The sequence below is a fragment of the Salmo salar genome, chromosome 12 (genome assembly GCF_965601325.2).
Source record: "Salmo salar chromosome 12, fSalSal1, whole genome shotgun sequence".
In the NCBI taxonomy this organism is placed as follows: domain Eukaryota; kingdom Metazoa; phylum Chordata; class Actinopteri; order Salmoniformes; family Salmonidae; genus Salmo; species Salmo salar.
The window spans coordinates 33,930,654-33,952,751 of NC_138302.1; the positions used below are offsets into that span (position 1 = coordinate 33,930,654).

Here is a 22,098-nt window from a genome sequence, read left to right on the forward strand (position 1 = left end):
TGGTAGACATTGTATCCAGTGGTAGTCTGGTAGACATTGTACCCAGTGGTAGTCTGGTAGACATTGTACCCAGTGGTAGTCTGGTAGACATTGTACCCAGTGGTAGTCTGGTAGACATTGTACCCAGTGGTAGTCTGGTAGACATTGTACCCACCATGCTTCACCATAGGGATGGTGCAAGGTTTCCTCCAGACATGACGCTTGAAATTCAGGCCATAGAGTTCAATCTTGGTTTCATCAGACCAGAGAATCTAGTTTCTCATGGTCTGAGAGTCCTTAAGGTGCCTTTTGGCAAACTCATTGCAGGCTGTCATGTGCCTTTTACTGAGGAGTGGCTACCATCTGGCCACTCTACCATAAAGGCCTGATTGGTGGAGTGTTGCAGAGACGGTTGTCCTTCTGGAAGTTTCTCCCATCTCTACAGAGAAACTATGGAGCTCTGCCAGAGTCACCATCAGGAAGAACCTATTCATTTAAGAACGATGGAGGCCACTGTGTTCCTGGGGACCTTCAATGCTGCAGAATAGTTTTCATACCCTTCCCCAGATCTATGCCTCAGCACAATCCTGTCTTGGAGGTCTAGAGACAATTCCTTCAACCTCATGGCTTGGTTTTTGCTCTGACATGCACTGTCAACTGTGGGAACTTATATAGACAGGTGTGTGCCTTTCCAAATCATGTCCAATCAATTTAATTGACCACAGGCGGACTCCAATCAAGTTATAGAAACATCTCAAGGATGATCAATGGAAACAGGATGCACCTGAGCTCAATTTCGTGTCTTATAGCAAATGGGCCGAATATTTATGTAAATAAGGTATTTCTGTTTTTTTTATGAATTTGCAAAAAAAGTCCACAAACCTGTATTCGCTTTGTCATTATGGGGTATTGTGTGTAGATTGATGAGGAAAAAAATAAATGTAATCAATTTTAGAAAAAGGCTGTAACTTAAACAAATGTGAAAAAAGGTTAGGGGTCTGAATACTTTCCGAATGCACTGTATACAGTACCAGTCAAAAGTTTGGACACACCTACTCATTCTAGGGTTTTTCTTTATCTTTACTATTTTCTACATTGTAGAATAATGGTGAAGACATCAAAACTATGAAATAACACATATGGAATCATGTAGTAACCAAAAAAGTGTTAAAAACGAATCAAAATGTATGTTATATTTGAGATTCTTCAAAGTAGCCACCCTTTGCTTGGATGACAGCTTTGCAAGCTCTTGGCATTCTCTCAACCAGCTTCATGAGGTAGTCACCTGGAATGCATTTCAATTAATAGATGTGGAATTTCCTTTGTGGAATTTCTTTCCTTCTTAATGCGTTTGAGCCAATCAGTTGTGTTGTGACAAGGTAGGGTTGGTATACAGAAGATATCCCTATTTGGTAAAAGACCAAGTCCATATTGTGGCAAGAACAGCTCAAATAAGCAAAGAGAAATGACAGTCCATTACCTTAAGACATGAAGGTCAGTCAACGCGTAAAATTTCAAGAACTTTGAAAGTCTCTTCAAGTGCAGTCGCAAAAACCATCAAGCGCTATGATGAAACTGTCTCTCATGAGGACCGCCACAGGAAAGGAGTTACCTCAGCCTCTGCTGCCCAAATAAATGCTTCACAGAGTTCAAGTAACGGGCACGTCTCCACATCAACTGTTCAGAGGCTGCGTGAGTCAGGCCTTCATGGTCGAATTGCTGCAAAGAAACCACTACTAAAGGACACCAATAATAAGAAGAGACTTGCTTGGGCCAAGAAACACGAGCAATGGACATTAGACCGGTGGAAATCTGTTCTTTGGTTTGATGAGTCCAACTGTAAGATTTTTGGTTCCAACTGCCGTGTCTTTGTGAGACGTAGAGTAAGTGAACGGATGATCTCTGCATCAGTGCTCAGACTGTCCGCTCAGGTCCCAGACATGCTCAATGGGATTGAGTTCCGGGCTCTTCGCTGGCCATGGCAGAACACTGACATTTCTGTCTTGCAGGAAATCACGCACAGAACGAGCAGTATAGCTGGTGGCATTGTCATGCTGGAGGGTCATGTCAGGATGAGCCTGCAGGAAGGGTACCACATGAGGGAGGAGGATGTCTTCCCTGTAACGCAGTGTTGAGATTTCTTGCAGTGACAACAAGCTCAGTCCGATGATGCTGTGACACACCGCCCCAGACCATGACGGACCATCTACCTCCAAATCGATCCCGCTCCAGAGTACAGGCCTCGGTGTAATGCTTATTCCTTCGACGATAAACGCGAATCTGACCGTCACCCCTGGTGAGACAAAACCACGATTCATCAGTGAAGAGCACTTTTTGCCAGTTCTGTCTGGTCCAGCGACGGTGGGTTTGTGCCCATAGGCGACATTCTTGCCAGTGATGTTTGCTGAGGACCTGCCTTACAACAGGCCTATAAGCCTCAGTCCAGCCTATTGCGGACAGTCTGAGCACTGATGGAGGGATTGTGCGTTCCTGGTGTAACTCGGGCAGTTGTTGTTGCAATCCTGTACCTGTCCCGCAGGTGTGATGTTCAGATGTACCGATCCTGTGCAGGTGTTGTTACACGTGGTCTGCCACTGTGAGGACGATCAGCTGTCTGTCCTGTCTCCCTGTAGCGTTGTCCAAGTCGTCTCGCAATATGAATTACCTTTGAAAGACAGGGTCCTGAAAAAGGGCTGTTTCTTTTTTTGCTGAGTTGATTTATATATATATATATATATATATATATATATATATATATATATGCATACATACACACACACACACAGTTGAAGTTGGAAGTTCACATACACCTTAGTCAAATACATTTAAACTCAGTTTTTCACAATTCCTGATATTTAATCCTAGTAAACCACTATTTTAAGAATGTGAAATGTCAGAATAATAGTACAGAGAATGATTTATTTCAGGTTTTATTTATTTCATCACATTCCTAGTGGGTCAGAAGTTTACATACACTCAATTAGTATTTAGTAGCTTTGCCTTTAAATTGTTTAACTTGGGTCAAACGTTTTGGGTAGTCTTCCACAAGCTTCCCACAATAAGTTGGGTGAATTTTGGCCCATTCCTCCTGACAGAGCTTGTGTAACTGAGTCAGGTTTTTAGGCCTCCTTGCTCACACACCTTTTCAGTTCTGCCCACTCCAATACCTTGACTTTGTTGTCCTTAAGCCATTTTGCCACAACTTTGGAAGTATGCTTGGGGTCATTGTCCATTTGGAAGACCCATTTGCAACCAAGCTTTAACTTCCTAATTGATGTCTTGAGATGCTGCTTCAATATATCCACATAATTTTCTTTCCTCATGATGCCATCTATTTTGTTTAGTGCACCAGTCCCTCCTGCAGCAAAGCAACCCCACAACATGCTCCTGCCACCCCCGTGCTTCACGGTTGGGATGGTGTTCTTCGGCTTGCAAGCATCCCCCTTTTTCCTCCAAACATAACGATGGTCATTATGGCCAAACAGTTCTATATTTGTTTCATCAGACCAGAGGACATTTCTCCAAAAAAGTATGATCTTTGGCCCCATGTGCAGTTGCAAATCGGAATCTGGCTTTTTTATGGCGGTTTTGTAGCAGTGGCTTCTTCCTTGCTGAGCGGCCTTTCAGGTTATGTTGATATAGGACTCGTTTTACTATGGATATAGATACTTATGTTCTGGAATTGATTTGCACTTTTCGCACCAAAGTACGTTCATCTCTAGGAGACAGAACGCGTTTCCTTCCTGAGAGGTACGATGGCTGCGTGGTCCCATGGTGTTTATACTTGCGTACGATTGTTTGTACAGATGAACGTGGTACCTACAGGCATTTGGAAATTGCTCCCAAGGATGAACCAGACTTGTGGAGGTCTACACATTTTTTTCTGAGGTCTTGGCTGATTTCTTTTCATTTTCCCACTATGTCAAGCAAAGAGGCACTGAGTTTGAAGGTAGGCCTTGAAATACATCCACAGGTACACCTCCAATTGACTCAAATGATGTCAATTAGCCTATCAGAAGCTTCTAAAGCCATGAATATCATTTTCTGGAATATTCCAAGCTGTAAAGGCACAGTAAATTTATTGAATGTAAACTTCTGACCCACTGGAATTGTGATACAGGGAATAAGTTAAATAATCTGTCTGTAAACAATTGTTGGAAAAATGACTTGTGTCATGTACAAAGTAGATGTCCCAACCGACTTGCCAAAACTATAGTTTGTTAACAAGAAATTTGTGGAGTGGTTGAAAAGCGAGTTTGAATGACTAATGACAACCTATGTGTATGTAAACTTCCGACTTCAATGATAAATACACACACACACACTTAATCATGTTTTGTTGACCCGTAGAAAAAGTTGCGTATGAGAATTTGCTGATATGACAGCATTTGAGTGACACTTTGACAACAAAATGACAACCACAAAGGGAAAATGATTAACAACTTTTAATATAGTATCCTCGATAGTCAAATTGGCTTTGAGGTAGTTATCCAAAACATAAACACATAGACAGCTTTCCTGCTGCCCATGAGGGCCCACCACCCCATTCTTTGACAGTCTCATTTGACATTTTGCCAAATGTCAGCCTAACATGTCAGTTTTCAATCAATGAGGGAGTTTAATTAAGTGCACCCTGCTATGGTGCCCTTCTCAAATAAAACAATAATCTGCACTACTTGGCCATGTTGTCAACAAGGCAGCATCGTTCAGATACATATAACATCTATTGTCGTTGCTTAATCTACATCACTTCTGTTTAAAGCTGAATTCACCAACGGCTAAAATGGGGCACCTGGCTCACGCCCGGGAGGCAGTCCGGTTCCAAAACAAATGTAACCCATGCTAACCTGGTTCACCCGGGACATTAATATTACTCCCTCATATGTTCTGTGCAGCAGATATGTATCTGGCCAGAAAGTTCTTGACCTCGGAGATGTGCATGGTCTCCTTGATGGTGGTGTCGCGGCTGCGTACCTGCAGTAGGCCACTCTCAAGTGTGTTGTCACTGATCACCACAGTGAACAGCACCCCCATCTCATCATACCTGGGCACACAGGCACCAAACATAATACTTACAGTTGGGTCCCCACAGGGAAACGGTACAGCGTCTATCGAGATCACCTTCAGTGAAGTCAAACGTCAACATGTTACATAATTCTGTACACACCAAATTGCATGGCCACTAAATATGTGTGGCTTTTGATATCAAAATTCTATTGTATTCAGAATGCATCCAACAGTAGACAACACATGAAATCCGTTACATGAAATGATAAACCACAACATAAAGAAACTACCGTAATTTCCGGACTATTAAGCGCACCTGAATATAAGCCGCACCCACTGAATTAAAAAAAAATTGATTATTTTGAACATAAATAAGCCGCACATGTCTATAAGCCGCAGGTGCCTACCGGTACATTGACACAAATGAACTTTACACAGGCTTTAACGAAACACGGCTTGTAACAAAAATAAATAGGCTTTAACGAAACACGGCTTGTAACAAAAAATAAAAAAATAGCAGTAAGCTTTAGTTGTCTTTGCACTGAGTCAATTCCTCACACTGCTGTTTCCAACGTCTCATCATCGACTCATTAAGACCAAGCTCCCGTGCAGCAGCTCTATTTCCTTTTCCAACAGCCAGATCAATCGCCTTCAACTTGAAAGCTGCATCATATGCATTTCTCCGTGTCTTTGCCATGATGAGGGTGACAAAATGACTACCGTAATCAGAATGATGGGAAGTTTGAGAGCACTCGATTTAATCTAAACAGTAAACAAAAAAGTTGTTTGACCTTAACCCGTTCGGCAATTTAATTGGTCTAATGAAAGCTTCATGCCGCCAAAAAACTGAGCACGTCACAGAATGTGTTTTTTTGGAGAAAAAAAAATTGAAAGCGGGAAAAATCCATATATTAGCCACGTCATTGTTTAAGCCGCGATGTTCAAAGCCTGGGAGAAAAGTTCCGGCTTATAGTCCGGAATTTACGGTATACTATCATGGTATGAAGAAGTTTTACTTTGTGTTCAGCTGCTCCATTGATGTTGGCATGGTTTCAAGATATCCAGGCCATGCAGAGACTCCCCCTTCCAAGAACTCCTTCAGCAAGCCTTCGCAAACCTAAGATGTAGAATACAATTTTATAACTACAATCAAACATAGTCCTATTGAATAACTTTGTGTATATCTCAATAGTTTCCTACCTGTCTTAGTTCCACAGTGGCTCCCCTTCCCATGTCCAAGGCCACTTTGACTGGAGACAAAATAGGATGGAGCTTCAAAACCTACAAGGGCAACATGATGTCAGTGTGTGTGTAGCACATTCTAACAATTTCCATCAGTTCAAAAAACAGAAGTAAGATGTTGGATGCTCAAGTTCTCACCCATGTTATCAGAGATGTGACCATACTAAAGCTAATGTGGAAGGACTTAGGTGTTTCACCTTTCTCTGCTGTAGCCTCTGTTTGCTGTCGACTTTCTTCACTTGCTGGAGTGAGTTGTACAGGTACGCCAACACTCCTCGCTCTACGTTTCCAGTTACGGAGATGGCATGGGGGACGACTGACTTCCTCCCATCTAGGCACTGTGAATGACAGACAGAAAAAATATGGATCACTGATAAGATTAATACAATCTTACTTTAATAACAAAAATATGTTTTATTGTCACATACACCGGATAAGTGCAGTGAAATGTGTTGTATTACAGGGTCAGCCATACTGCCCTACCAAGCAAAAAAATTGCTTTTATTTACTTTGGTTTCACAGAAACCTAGTGCAGTTACTGCTAATATGACCCCCATTTTCTCCAAAACACAATAGAAGCAGGATACTTGTCCACATGATTAAGCATGTATTTAATGTAGCAAGAAAGATAACTAATTTTCGACCAAATGAGCAGTTACTGCCTTTTTGCTTGTTAGGGCAGCATAGTAGCAAATTAGGGTTAAGTGCCTTGCTCAAGGGCACAGAGATTCTTCACCTTGTCAGCTTGGGTATTCAAACCAGAGACCTTTCGGTTAATGGCATAATGCTCTAACCGCTAGGCTACCTGCCGCCACACAACTGACCACAGGCGGCCAGTGGCACCTTAATTGAGGAGGACGGGCTCAAAGTAATGGCTGGAACAGAACTAATGGAATGGTATCGAACAAATCTAACACATGGTTTCCATGTGTTTAATATCATTCCATTCACTACATTCCAGCCATTGTTATGAGCCATCCTCCCCTCAGCAGCCTCCTGTTCAACTGACATATTGTGCAAAATGATTAAGATCTACTCCTAAGTTGTTTTATTGTGACAGCATAAGAGGGATAGGGTATTAACTGCAGTTTTGAACCTGCAGTAGAAGGCAGCATTACAATGACCTGTAGTTTGTTGCGAGCGCTGTTGTGCGTCTGCATCAACTCCGCATCCCCTCGGCTCAACAGAGTCTCCAGGGCCTCTTGGCCCCATGGGAAATTATACACAATTTTCACACCACGAGACGCCCGGCCTGCCAGCTCCTCTTCTGTTATGTCACTGCAGCTGAAGTCGGACGGGCCCAGGGCAAACTGGATCATAGATGAATGGAGGGACAGGATTGGATGGACAGAGAGATGAGATTAGAGAAAAGTACTTTACTATCCACATTAAGTCAAGTTGTCTTTCAGTATTACAAATATCAACATAGAAACAATGTCGTTTCTATAGATTTCAAATCAAGATTCAAATTGATGTTCAAGATCCAGATTAAATTTGCAGACAGAGAAACTGATCTTGACCACAATGTATTGAAATTGGATCAGAAAGTGACCCACCTTTCTCCACCACTGCAGCCGATGCCGTGCCCAGTAGTCCAGCCACTGTGAGCAGGTGCGGGGCGAGCAGAACCACACCAAAGAGGACTGGGTAACTTCATCTGGGCTGCCAGGAACGGACACACAGAATAGGGGTTAAAGGTAGACTCAGCAAAATGACATTGCCACAAGCAGCACCGCAGATATTGAGTTGAGCGATATGCAAGACTTTGCTCACACAGTCACACACAGCAAGTTCGCATACGCACAGGTTCGTGTCATGCTGTCGGAATGTCATAGGTACAGGACCAAAACAGTGGAGAAGTTGAACCTCGCGCTTCAGTGCTCTTAGTTGTTGCAGGAATTGAACCACTATGCTGTTTACTTTCTGAATGTACGTCATATCGCTGAGTCTACCTTTAAAGCGCACAACTACTCTTTAGTCTGCTATGCCCAGGTGTTATTATAGCAATCTGCCATCTCAAACACAAGGACGTATGACTTAGGTTAAATCTATTCTCAATTAAATCTATTTGCACTTTGAATAAGCACAATGGTAAATGATCACAGTGCAGGTGAATGGTTCATGTGATTTGAGGGAGGAGTTAGCCTCACCAACTAGGTCCACCTGATGGCTGGAAGCACAATCCGGTCTCAGCCAGGCCGAACGGCAGCTTTCTGTTCACTAGCTCCAAAGAGGGCACATATTGCTCCAAAGCACCTGGACAGGAGGGAAGAGCATTGACCATGTTAGCCTGGAAACCTAACGTTGAATTTAATTTAACTCTACGAGTTGATTTCTATGTACTGAAGCATGCGCACAAGTAAAAATAGCAGAGGTGTTCAATACAAACACCTAATGATAGTTACCTTGGAAAAGACTAGTTCGAACAGATGCACCATTCTGGATATGGGTCTGTAGCTCCTGAATAAGTTGGTCCTTGCTTAGCTCTCTCTGGGAAAGTATTTGACGTAGGTTCTTGGTGTCAACAACCCTCAATTGTCCATCCCTCTCGGTAGTTCTGCCCTTACTAGTGTGTAGAGTGCTTATGCCAAACACCTCTGCCCTGAAGCCTATCACAGAGTTCCACCATTGTTCAAGAATGTTCTTTTTAAGTTCCATACCAAGTGGTCCATATCCACAGTTGGTTCCGCGCTGAAAAGAATCTCTATGAAGTTGGCCAGAAGCTATGTAATACCTGTCAGTGCATAGCTGCATCAGTGTTTTGGTGTGGTCGGAGTCCTCAGCGACAGACCTGACAGGAGTTGCAGTACTGCAGCCCCTGCAGTGATGAAGCACAAAAGATATCCTGCAGCATAGTGAGGTTCTTGGTATATTCTCACATCTCCAGATGAGTCGTCTAACACAGTAAGTGAGCATGTTCAGTGGTCACTAATTTCGTTATTGAAAAGAAGTTATGCACACGTCAAGCTGCAATTTACCTAGCAATGCATTGCGTGCGGTCTCACATTTTAGAAATCATTCCGAGGCTGAAATCACGTTAGAAAAGGACATTTGAAAGTGAATGCAGTTGCCTGCGAATTAAACCACGAGTAGTTTCGGCAAAGCCTGGCAACTTAATATAAATATTATTATATTTCTGAAATACTTGCAACCATGTGTAAAGCGTAAACTGGGCGCACCCGGAAGTAAAGCTATGTATACGTCACTTCCGTGTCGACATGAAAACGAGACAAGTTCTCATCTATTACCTTACGGTTATACTTGTGCAATTAGGATTGTTTGCTATATTATTTTGTGGCATGATTTGTTTTAAAAGAAAATCCACTAAGATTAAATGCTGGATGAATACTCAATAGAACAATGAATCACCACAAAACTTGAATTTAATTGTTTTATTTGAAGGCCCATGCATGTCCCCCAAGTAAGATCTTAACATATCACTTTAAACATACCACTAACTCAAATCTGCATTTCTTAGTAAAAATAAATTACTGAGGAATGTAACAAATAAAAACAGTCAAGGAGACGTGCACCAGTTAAAGATGCACTTCAACAGCCCCATTGGGACTCATTTCAATGCTTGGGGTTACTGAAGAATTCCAACCCTGCTGTAAGCAAAAAAAGTTAAACAGTACAAAGGATAATAATAATAATATTAATATAAGATTTGAAGACGAGGGTGAAAAAAATTGTGGTTTGGTTGTGAATTGTGCACACAATCGACACCTAGTCAGTTACTGTGGGAAAGGTGGAGGCATAGAGTAGGGAACCATGGGTTGTTGGGGCTGCTGTGCCTGTGGGTTAAAGGGGAACGGCGGGCGACCCATGCCATTTGGGGCAGCCGCCTGCGCAGCTCCAAACTGTGGAGGGGCCTGGAAGTTCTGGCCGCCGAACGCACCCACCTGGTTGGTGGAGCCGAAGCTAGCCTGTCCGTTGCTGCCGTAGCTGTTGCCGTAGCTGCCGCCAGAGCTAGCGCCCTTGTCATAGGTGCTACCCCCGTAGCCCACTCCGTTTTGGGTTTTTGCGCCGAAGGCACTCTTTGGTCCCCCACTGAACCCCCTGTCGCTATCCTTGTCCCTGTAACTACCACCACCACCACCGTAACTCCTCCCCCCAGAATACCTATCTCGTCGGTCATCCCTAAAGCCACCTCTTCCCCCCCCTCCACGACCTGGAAAACAAGACAAAAAACAAGAGACAGGGCAGTGGTGAGACTGGTAGCAGTGATGGGTGGCGTGAAGACATTTAAACTAAAATGATATTTGACAAATATGGTGAGAACAAGGTGGGCCATCTTCGTATTTAATTTTTAAGAACCTCTGCCCCAAAACCCTTCAAATAGATTTCTTATCTAGAAAATCGAAATGTATGCAGATGTAACCACAGCCTTGTTCGCGTCTCACCCGCCATAGGAATTACCTCCTCTGGCCTCTGCCATCTGGAGAAGCTTGGGGTTGATAGCCTGGTTAGCTTCGCGGAGCACAGCTATGAGGTCACTGGCCTGTTTCATGTTGTTGGGGGTGAAGAAGGTGTAGGCGGTGCCTGTTTTTTGACTGCGGGCCGTGCGTCCAATGCGGTGGATATAGTCCTCAGAGGAGTTAGGATAGTCATAATTTATGACAAATTTCACATCCTCCACATCTGTAAAGTGTTGCAGTGTGGCAAAAAGGACACCATACAGGATTTTGCACACCACAACAGCCAGACCAAAGGACAAGGTTAGCATAGAGAATGGAGAGCTAAAAAGGTTCCAGAGACTGGATTCTTAGCTGAGCTGCAAAGAACGGGGTTAACCAACACAATCCAAGAAAAACGTTCTACTCCATGGGAATACTACTGTGGGAAGAGAGAAACGAGATGCACACTCCGTTTGCTTACCATATCAAAAAAATCCTAAGGCATTCTCCCTCCCTTTTTTAACCAGGGGAGGAAAAGAACTGGATTTGAAGTCTTACCATTAAGGAGTATGCATTCACTAGTCCTTTCCCAATGCAGCGAACTCCCCCACAAATTGTCAAGTGACATCCAGGAGCTTCTACGCAGTAGGGCCGCTATGTGCACTGTTGCCTCCTCGTGTGCCAATATAGGACCTTTCAGTTGGTATGGGTTCTGAAGGTCCTTTTTCCCAGTCACACTCATAAGAAGCTTGCTAATAAAGGCCTCACTGCACGTCTTGCCAAGACCGAATAGACCAAGTACTAATTTGAGGGGGGACCCAAAAAAGGCAAAAATGAAAAAGGTCCAAGTATTGACCCCTGTGGTGCCCCTCAGAGAGCATAGAGCACCCCGCCCCATCAGTCTCGTCTAGGCAAGATCTTCCCAGAAGCCAGTGTTCGTTCACTTGAGAAAATGTCTCTCGTTGGCAGGTCTCGACATGACTTTAAAAAGCAGGCGAGGGAGGAACTTTGGTTTTTGAAGCTCTTCTATTTTTCACTTTCTCTAGATGTTCCCATAGCCCCTTAAACACGTGCCAGTTTCTCATCAATTTCGATTCGACAACAGTAAGTTGAAAACTGCTCTCTCCATTTCAAGAAAACCAGTGCTTTGAGTGAGGGAGAAAAATATATAGCAATGGAAAGCTGTGACATTCGCAACGCCCATGCTTTTTTGGGGACAAGCTCCGCAACTAACAGAATCGCTCCAAATCTCAAAACAGTGACTTGCAATACAGTGCCCTCTACAAAACGCATGCAAGGCAAATGGTCACGTCAAGCGTTTGTGTGTGTAACGTTTCAGTTGGAAACGTCTCGACGAAGGCATTTTTCAGGTAAAAATCCATGGACAGAGAACAAATAATGTCATGTATAAAAAATAAAAAAAAGATATCAGAAACAAGGCTTAGCCACACTGCCTTGACTTGAGGATTACTGGCACACAGAGCTTTCACCTCTCTAGGCCCACTGGGTGGCAGCCAGTGGGGCAACTTCATTTCCAATATGTCCTCCTTCCCCCTCGAGGCCTGGGACTTGTCATGCCTAGGCCCTGCCACAAAGACTGCACCTTTAGGTGAGAAACTCAGAAAATGCATAGAAGTTAAAGAAAGCCAAAACCACTTTCTTTAAAAAGTGAAAATATTGAGGAAAACAACCAAAGGGTTTAACCAAAGCCATACTGACCTAGACCGCGGGAGGCCACGTCAGTGGCGATGAGGATGGGGGCCTTGCCGTATTTGAACTCTGTGGAAAGATCGACTTCAATTATACAAGTCCATAACATTGTTGTGACAAACTTAAGAATATATATATATAAAAAATATTTCAGGCATACCATTGAGAACCCAGTCTCTCTCCTGCTGGCTCTTGTCTCCGTGGATACCCATTGCTGGCCAGCTATAACAGACAAACATGGACATCAGAGGCATGACACATTACATGGAGAATGATTTACCAGTTAACCTGTTGGGGTGTAGGGGGCAGTATTTTCACGGCCGGATGAAAAACGTACCCAATTTAAACAGGTTACTACTCTGGCCCAGAAAGTAGAATATGCATATCATTAGTAGATTTGGATAGAAAACACTCTGAAGTTTCTAAAACTGTTTGAATTGTGTCTGAGTATAACAGAACTCATATGGCAGGCAAAAACCTGAGAAAAATCCAAGCAGGAAGTGGAAAGTCTGAGAACTGTAGTTCTTTTGATTCTCTATCGAAACTACAGTGTCTGTGGGGTGACGTTGCACTTCCTAAGGCTTCCATTGGCTGTCAACAGCCTTCAGAAAGTGGTTTGAGCATTCTCCTGTCACTGGGCAGATAATAGGAGCTCAGTCACTGAGTGGACTGCCTGGAGACAAAGGGATTGGATATGCTCGGTCCCGCGAGCACGACGCTCCTTCTTTTCCTTCTTGAATGAATATGCTATTGTCCAGTTGGAATATTATCGCAATTTTACATTAAAAATACCATAAAGATTGATTTTAAACAGCGTTTGACATGCTTCTAAGTACGGTAATGGAACATTTTGACTTTTCGTCTCTGGTACCTTTGGATAGTGACCTGAACGCACGAAGAAAACGGAGGTATTTGGACATTACATTTTTACATTTACATTTTAGTCATTTAGCAGACGCTCTTATCCAGAGCGGCTTACAGTAGTGAATGCATACATTTCATACATATTTTTTTTCTGTGCTGGCCCCCCGTGGGAATCGAACCTACAACCCTGGCGTTGCAAACACCATGCTCTACCAATTGAGCTACAGGGAAGGACATAAATATGAATTATTGCGAACAAAAACAACATTTCTTGTGGAAGTAGCAGTCCTGGGAGTGCATTCTGACGAAGATCAGCAAAGGTAATACAATATTTCTAATACTAATTCTGAGTTTAGGTTGCCCCGAACTTGGCGGGTGTCTGTATAGCTCGCTGTGATGGCTGAGCTATGAACTCAGAATATTGAAAAATGTGCTTTCTCCGTAAAGCTATTTTAAAATCTGACAGGGGTTGCATCCAGGAGTAGTCTATCTATAATTCATTAAATAATTGTTATACATTTGGTCAACGTTTATGATGAGTATTTTTGTAAATTGATGTGCACATTCACAGGACGTTTTGGTGGGAATACATTTTCTGAACATCACGCGCCAATGTAAAATGCTGTTTTTGGATATAAATATGAACTTTATCAAACAAAACATACATGTATTGTGTAACATAATGTCCTAGGAATGTCATCTGATGGAGATCGTCAAAGGTTAGTGCTTCATTTAGCTGTGTTTTGGGTTTTATTGACACATGTCCTTGCTTGGAAAATGGCTGTGTGATTATTTTTGTCTATGTACTCTAACATAATCTAATGTTTTTCTTTCGCTGTAAAGCCTTTTTGAAATCGGACAATGTGGTTACATCAAGGAGAAGTGTATCTTTAAAATGGTGTAAAATAGTTGTATGTTTGAGAAAGTTGAATTATGACATTGTTGTTTTTGAATTTGCCGCCCTGTTATTTCAATGGCTGTGTCCCGCAGGCTAGTGTCCCAAGTAGCCCATAGAAGTTAAATGAGACATGTGATGACACTTACCCATCTCGTCTCATCCTCCTGGTTAGCTCATCGCAGCGTCTCTTGGTCTCAGTAAAGATGATGGTCTTGTTCTCCTTCTCACTCATGATCTCTTCCAGCAGCCGGAGGAGTCTTAAGTGGAAAGACAAGAGACCGGGTTTAAATTGACATGACTCACACTATCCTGGATGAGACAAATGAATGACCAATTGACGAGTTCTTCTGTTTGAATTCCTTCAATTACGAAACAGTGTAAATGTGACGTTTGGCTTTGCTGACGAGGAATGGGTCACTCACTTGTCATCCTTCTCTCCGTCGTTGCACACGTCCACTATCTGCAGGATGTTGTGGTTGGCGCTGAGCTGCAGAGCGCCCACGTTGATTTGGACGTACTGCTTCAGGAAGTCCTCAGCCAGCTGGCGCACCTCCTTGGGCCAGGTGGCACTCCACATGAGGGTCTGACGATCCGGCTGAGAGAAGAACAGAGAAAATAGATTATTTAAAGGATTTGATAAAATACTAAATGGCTGATCCTACAGGAAAATCGAATCAAATTCTATTTGTCACATGCACCGAATACAACTTCGGTGCATATATGACCATGAAACGCTTATTTACAAACACTTAACCAACAATGCAGTTCAAGAAATAGAGTTCATAAAATATTTAATAAAGAAGCTAAAGTTTAAAAAAATTAAATCCATAAAAGGGGGTATCGGTACCGAGTCAATGTGCAGGGGTACAGGTTAGTCATGTTATGCAGACTCTGCAATGATTTGTCAAAGTCCAATGGGAATTCTGCCAATTGAAATCAGCAGCAAGTATTGAGCAAGTCTACAAATCATTGCGGGAATGAGCCTTTATACTGAAGAATTCTAGCCAAAGGAATTGTGTTGACTCAAAGCCACATACTCTAATTTGGTCCACAATTTTGCGGATTTGGGGCTCGAAGCCCATATCCAGCATACGGTCAGCCTCGTCCAGCACAAGGTAGGTACACCTGCGAAGGTTGGTCTTCCCAGCCTCCAGAAAGTCAATGAGACGCCCTGGGGTGGCAATACAGATCTCAACACCTAGGGGGGGAAACAGACAACACTCACTCAGATGTCTGCCTCTATCACCAAAATTATTTCATACAGAACCAACGTATTGAGCAAACAAATGAAAGCAAAACAAAAGTGGTGGATAGATACCTCTCTCAAGGTCCCGAATCTGGGGTCCTTTGGGGGCTCCACCATAGACGCAGACTGACTTCAGGCGGGAGGCCCTGCCATACTCAGCGGCAACCTGCTGCACCTGCTGAGCCAGCTCACGGGTCGGGGCCAGCACCAAACACTGAGAGACAAAGATAGAGACAAGTGTTATTCAGCTGGACTCAACCTGTAAAAACTAATAAGGATGTTCTCTATCCAAGAGGCTTATGGTGTACTTACTATAGGTCCGTCTCCATGCTCCAAGAATGGCTGGTGTTGAATGTGCACGATTGCAGGCAGCAGATACTGTGAGGGGGGGGGGGGGGGGAAACTGAGCTCAAATGGTTCAACTGCACAAATATGTACCAGAAAGAAGCTACTAAGAGTAGTTTTAAATCAATGTACTTACAGCAAGGGTTTTACCGGAGCCTGTCTGGGCAATGCCCACCATGTCTTTCCCACTGAGGGCCAGAGGCCAGCCCTGAGCCTGGATAGGAGTTGGCTCAGCCCATCCTTGTTTGGCAATCACATCCATCACATAATCTGAAAAAAACAAACAAAGTTAGATTACATATAAGATTCAATTCCACCATTTTATACAACCAGCTTGTTCTTAAGCAAAGTTGGAAGAGCAGTTTTACTCACTTGGAAAATTGGCCTCGTGAAACTTCATCATGGGCTTAGGGCAGTCTCTGCCTTTCACTGTTACGTCTTTACTTCTCAGGTAGTTCTCCACCTCTTGCTGCAATTAGACGCATAAAAAGGTTGTTCATAGGCAAAGACCATTTGAATCAAAAGGTTTAGACCACACTCAAAATCAGACAGAAAGAACTGCCTGGGTCACTTACAGGTGGTCTGCGGGTCACATCCGGGTGCTCCTGGTAGAAGTTCTTCTCGAACTTTGGGAGCTCATCCATGTTCCAGTGTTTTTTGCGCAGCCTTTCGCCTGGGTTGCCAAATTTCCCCTGAGGTGGTCCACCCCTACTGCCACCACCGCCGCCTCCAAAACGAGGTGCACCTCCATACCTGAAATAGTAGGGGGAACAACCTAATATTAGATGACTGTGCATACAGTGAATGCTGGGTTGAAGTCAGATAGTTATGCCAGCTACAATGAGGAACTGATACCCCACATTCCCCCATGAGTTTGCATGGCTTGATGAGTACTACAACAGCTAGCATAACATAGGTTCCCTTTGTCCAACGTTACTCCTTAGTGTTCCATTAATGGACAAATTGGCTCTGGAAGCCAAACACTCCATCTAAACGTGAATTGGTTATAGACACAAATCCGTCTACTTTAATCAGGTCAAAATAATTTCACAAACAGAAAATATACTAACTGTAAACTGTTTAACAGTTGCAGCCGACAGTATTTTTCAGTGTCATCTGTCTTCCGTTTACAAAACAGGTGTTCTGAGACACAGATAGCTAAATAGTGCAGGTAGTCCACTCTCTCTTCCGTAATCAAGCGCTGTAACATGGCCGTGTGGGTACCCGAACCCAATAAATGTGTGTATCAATTTCGCCAATATGAAAGATAAAGTTATGTTTCCAAACCCATACCGCAATCGATGCATTTAAATTTTAAGATCGAGCGTCGTGGCTCTTATCTTTACACTTAATTACAATTTAGCATTAACACTGGATTGATAGATGAGCAGAAGATGAATGTGCAAGTAGAGATACTGGGGTGCACAGGAGCAAAAAAAATAAATAACAATATGGGGATGAGGTAGTTGGGGGGCTATTTACAGATGGTCTGTGTACAGGTGCAATGATCGGTTAGCTGCTCTGACAGCTGATGCTCAAAGTTAGTGAGGGAGATATAAGACTCCAGCTTCAGTGATTTTTGTAATTCGTTCCAGTCACTGGCAACAGAGAACTGGAAGGAAAGGCGGCTAAATGAGGAGTTGGCTTTGGGGATGACCAGTGAAATATACCTGCTGGGGCGAGTGCGACGGGTGGGTGCTGCTATGGTGACCAGTGAGCTAAGATAAGGCGGGGCTTTACCTAGCAAAGACTTAGATGACCTGGAGCCAGTGGGTTTGGCGATGAATATGAAGCAAGTGCCAGCCAACGAGAGCATACAGGTCGCAGTGGTGGGTAGTATATGGGGCTTTGGTGACAAAACGGATAGCACTGTGATAGACCACATCCAATTTGCTGAGTGCTTGAGGCTTTTTTGTAAAATGATCGCCGAAGTCAAGGATCGATAGGAGTCAGTTTTACGAGGGTATGTTTTGCAGCATGAGTGAAGGATGCATTGTTGCAAAATAGGAAGCCGATTCTAGATTAAAATTTTGGATTGGAGATGCTTAATGTGAGCCTGGAAGGAGAGTTTAGTCTAACCAGACACCTAGGCATTTGTAGTTGTACACATATTCTAAGTCAGAACCGTCCAGAGTAGTGATGCTAGACGGGCGGGCAGCGATCGGTTGAAGAGCATGCATTTAGTTTTACTAGCATTTAAGAGCAGTTGGAGGCCACGGAAGGAGAGTTGTATGGCATTGAAGCTCATCTGGAGGTTATTTTACAGTGTCCAAAGAAGGGCCAGAAGTATACAGAATGGTGTCGCCTGCTGAGGTGGATCAGAGACTCACCAGCAGCAAGAGCGACATCATTGATGTATACAGAGAAAACAGTTGGCCCAAGAATTGAACCCTGTGGCACTCCCATAGAGACTGCCAGAGGCCCGGACAACAGGCCATCTGATTTGACTGAACTATCTGAAAAGTAGTTGGTGAACCAGGCGAGGCAGTCATTTGAGAAACCAAGGCTGTTGAGTCTGCCGATAAGAATGCGGTGATTGACAAAACCCTTGGCCAGGTCGATGAAGACGGCTGCACAGTACTGTCTTTTATCGATGGAGGTTATGATATCGTTTAGAACCTTGAGCGTGGCTGAGGTGCACCCATGACCAGTTCAGAAACCAGATTGCATAGCGGAGAAGGTACGGTGGGATTCGAAATGGTTTGTTCACTTGGCTTTCGAAGACCTTAGAAAGGCAGGGTAGGATAGATATAGGTCTGTAACAGTTTGGGTCTAGAGTGTCTCCCCCTTTGAAGAGGGGGATGACCGCGGCAGCTTTCCAGTCTTTAGGGATCTCAGACGATACGAAAGAGAGGTTGAACAGGCTAGTAATAGGGGTTGCAAGAATTGCGGTGGATCATTTTAGAAAGAGGGGGTCCAGATTGTCTAGCCCGGCTGGTTTGTAGTGGTCCAGATTTTGCAGCTCTTTCAGAACATCAGCTATCTGGATTTGGGTGAAGGAGAAATGGGGGAGGCTTAGGCAAGTTGCTGTGGGGGGTGCAGGGCTGTTGACCGGGGTAGGGGTAGCCAGGTGGAAAGCATGGCCAGCTGTAGAAAAATGCTTATTGAAATTCTCAATTATCGTGGATTTATCGGGGGTGACAGTGTTTCCTAGCTACAGTGGGCAGCTGGGAGGAGGTTCTCTTATTCTCCATGGACTTTACAGTGTCCCAGAACTTTTTGGCTTTGTGCTACAGGATGCAAATTTCTGTTAGGAAAGCAAAGGCTAGCTTTTTCAAACTGCCTGTGTATATTGGTTCCTAACTTCCCTGAAAAGTTGCATATCGCGGGGCTATTTGATGCTAATGCAGTACGCCACCGGATGTTTTTGTGCTGGTCAAGGGCAGTCAAGTCTGGAGTGAACCAAGGGCTATATCTGTTCTTAGTTCTAGATTCTTTGAATGGGGCATGCTTATTTAAGATGGTGAGGAAAGCACTTTTAATTACATGTGTAATGGAACTGAGAGCCACGATCAAGGGCTGGATAGCAGTGACCCATTTGCTTACACATGCAAAGATGTGGTAGGTATAACTACATTCGTTTCTGCGTCACGTTTAAACCAGTTTAGCTGCCATTTTAATTCCGGCCGGTAGAGGAGGAACAAAGGGAACCGGCCGGCATTTTGATTCGAAACAATTTGCAACATCCAAGCTGACCAAACATTCCAGGGTTCTTATTTTATGCACCGATGTGCAAGTGTGGTGAATATGGTTATTATATCAAATATAGCATAGGCCTGTGAGAATCTCCCATCGCTAACGCGTTATTGTAGGTAGCTAATGTTAACTGCCAGCTAAACATTTGCCCGACCTGCTTGTTACATCAATTAGATCAGGCAAAATGTACTTTAACAATTGATTAGGGTTCAAAGAAGTCGTATTAACATTGCACATCAAGCCAATGGCATGGATAAACAAAACGTACCTAGCTAGCTACAGTACCGCGTTAAAACTAACCATCGCACCGTCTTTTCCTAGCTAACGACGTTAGCTAAACAGACATTAGCGTTACCTACTTACCCCCTGTCTCTGCCACGATCTCTGTCTGAAAATCCAGGCATGGTTTAGCAGAGTATGAAAGTAACAAATGGTAACCACGTCTATATCTCTAAACCAATCTGTGATAAATACAAGTGGATAATCTACAAGTGCGACACGAAAATCGAAATACCGGCAGACAAATGTCAGTCAAAACGGTGTACTAGCTCATAACACATTGGAACATATCAACGCGCATGTGTCTGGTACTACTTTTTCTCCTTATTTGGTCACGGAAGTTAGCTGATTGGCACAGTTTGACGTTTTTACAATAACCTTCATTACTTGAGCCAAATTAAGTACTAATGTATTACTTTATTCAACATGGACAATGTATAAATCATTTTAAAACAGTAATGCAGGTAGTAGACGCAATATTGTGTTTACACAGGAACACTACATTAGCTACAACTTCTACTCAATAGTCTACTGAAAGAAGCAATTTACCGCAAAATTGATGGGAACCAAATATGTACAAAAGCAAATAGTGACCACCCCCAACGTTTGCAATTAACACCTATCTTCAAATCAAATTTTACCAATGTTCATTTTAATGCAGTCAACAAATAATGGATACCAAAGTCAGTAACGTTACAGTATTATGATGGGCAGAAACTGCTTCTCTAATACAAAACCCAGATCACACATGTAGGCGATGTTAAGGCGACTTTGGCTACCAAAGTCATGCGCAGAATCACGTCATCGGGTTTAACGGACTGCGCATGTGCAGGCAGTCAAATCAGAAGGCACTTCTTCCATATACAGATGTTGTTTTTTAACGAAAATTAAAAAGTGTCAGTTTGTCACTTTCACGAGATTGGAGTAATAACATGTTTGTGTCTTTAGATTTCGAGAAAATGAACAACTAAGGAATAATGTTTCACTTCTGTCATTAGCAGGTTTCCATAAACCAAGGTTTATTCGACAAAAGCAATGTTGCCCCCCACCCCCAAAAACATTTTTATCTGTTCGACAGGGGTGGATTTTTATTTTGTCAAACTTACTTTAAAAAAAATTATTTAACCTTTACTTAACTAGGCAAGTCAGTTAAGAACAAATTGTTATTTACAGTGACGCCTACCAAAAGGCAAAAGGCCTCCTGCAGGGACAGGGCTTGGTATAAAAAAAAATATATATATATAAATATAGGACAAAACACACATCACAACAAGAGAGACAAAACAACATTTCATAAAGAGAGACCTAAGACAACAACATAGCAAGGCAGCAACACATGACAACACAGCAGGGTAGCAGAACAAACCATGGTACAAACATTATTGGGGATAGTCAACAGCACAAAGGTCAAGAAGGTAGAGACAACAATACATCACACAAAGCAGCCACAACTGTCAGTAAGAGCGAGCATGATTGAGTCTTTGAATGAAGAGATTCAGATAAAGCTGTCCAGTTTGAGTGTTTGTTGCAGCTCGTTCCAGTTGCTAGCTGCAGCGAACTGAAAAGAGGAGTGACCCATGGATGTGTGTGCTTTGGGGACCTTTAACAGAATGTGTATGGCAGAACGGGTGGAGGATGAGGGCTGCAGGAGATATCTCAAGAGGGAGTGAGGCCTAAGAGGCCAGTGAGTCTTGCGACGGGTATACAAAGATGACCAGTTTACAGAGGAGTATAGAGTGCAGTGATGTGTCCGATCAGGAGCATCGGTGGCAAATCTGATGGCCGAATGGTAAAGAACATCTAGCTGCTCGAGAGCACCCTTACCTGCCGATCTATAAATTATGTCTCCGTAATCTAGCATAGGTAGGATGGTCATCTGAATCAGAGTTAGTTTGGCAGCTGGGGTGAAAGAGGATCGATTACGATAGAGTAATAAGTAATAATAACAATTATTAATAATAATTATTAATAATTAATAATAATAATAAGTAACCAAGTCTAAATGTAACTGTAGCCTGCAGCTTTCATATGTGCTGAGAGAAGGACAGTGTACCATCTAGCCATACTCCCAAGTACTTGTATGAGGTGACTACCTCAAGCTCTAAACCTTCAGAGGTAGCAATAACACCTGTGGTAAGAGGGGCATTCTTCTTACCAAACCACATGACCTTTGTTTTGGAGGGGTTTAGAACAAGGTTATGGGTAGAGAAATCTTGTTGGACACTAAAAAAGCTTTGTTGTCGAGCATTTAGCACAAAATCCAGGTAGGGGCCAGCTTAGTATAAGACTGTATCATCTGCATATAAATGGATGAGAGAGCTTTCTACTGCCTGAGCTAAGTTGTTGATGTAAATTTAGAAGAGCGTGAGGCCTAGGATTGAGACTTAGGGTACTCCCTTGGTGACAGGCAGTGGAGGAGACAGCAGATTTTCTGA

At 43.2% G+C, this 22,098-nt stretch overlaps 2 protein-coding genes across 3 annotated transcripts; both read right to left on the reverse strand.

Moving 5' to 3' along the window:
• Window positions 1-4,409: 4,409 nt before the first annotated feature.
• On the reverse strand, window positions 4,410-9,396 carry LOC106564905 (DNA polymerase subunit gamma-2). 2 transcript variants are annotated; one of them, XM_014131405.3, is made up of 8 exons: window positions 8,634-9,396; window positions 8,379-8,484; window positions 7,785-7,890; window positions 7,353-7,538; window positions 6,426-6,566; window positions 6,187-6,267; window positions 6,003-6,103; window positions 4,410-5,023 (listed from the first exon to the last, which is right to left on the reverse strand). In XM_014131405.3, exons 1-8 carry the CDS (start codon window positions 9,142-9,144, stop codon window positions 4,858-4,860), a joined length of 1,398 nt encoding a protein of 465 aa, XP_013986880.1. In that variant the 5' UTR covers window positions 9,145-9,396; the 3' UTR covers window positions 4,410-4,857. The 2 variants fall into 2 exon arrangements, with proteins under 2 accessions (XP_013986880.1, XP_013986882.1); XM_014131407.3 differs by lacking the exons at window positions 8,379-8,484; window positions 8,634-9,396 and adding an exon at window positions 8,033-8,286.
• A 209-nt stretch (window positions 9,397-9,605) lies between these two features.
• Window positions 9,606-19,952, reverse strand: LOC106564904 (putative ATP-dependent RNA helicase DDX5). The gene is made up of 13 exons (XM_014131404.3): window positions 19,748-19,952; window positions 16,264-16,441; window positions 16,061-16,157; window positions 15,825-15,958; window positions 15,656-15,721; window positions 15,416-15,557; window positions 15,135-15,295; window positions 14,520-14,692; window positions 14,244-14,354; window positions 12,496-12,557; window positions 12,345-12,404; window positions 10,648-10,869; window positions 9,606-10,399 (listed from the first exon to the last, which is right to left on the reverse strand). Exons 1-13 carry the CDS (start codon window positions 19,786-19,788, stop codon window positions 9,963-9,965), a joined length of 1,884 nt encoding a protein of 627 aa, XP_013986879.3. The 5' UTR covers window positions 19,789-19,952; the 3' UTR covers window positions 9,606-9,962.
• Between the last annotated feature and the right edge of the window lie 2,146 nt (window positions 19,953-22,098).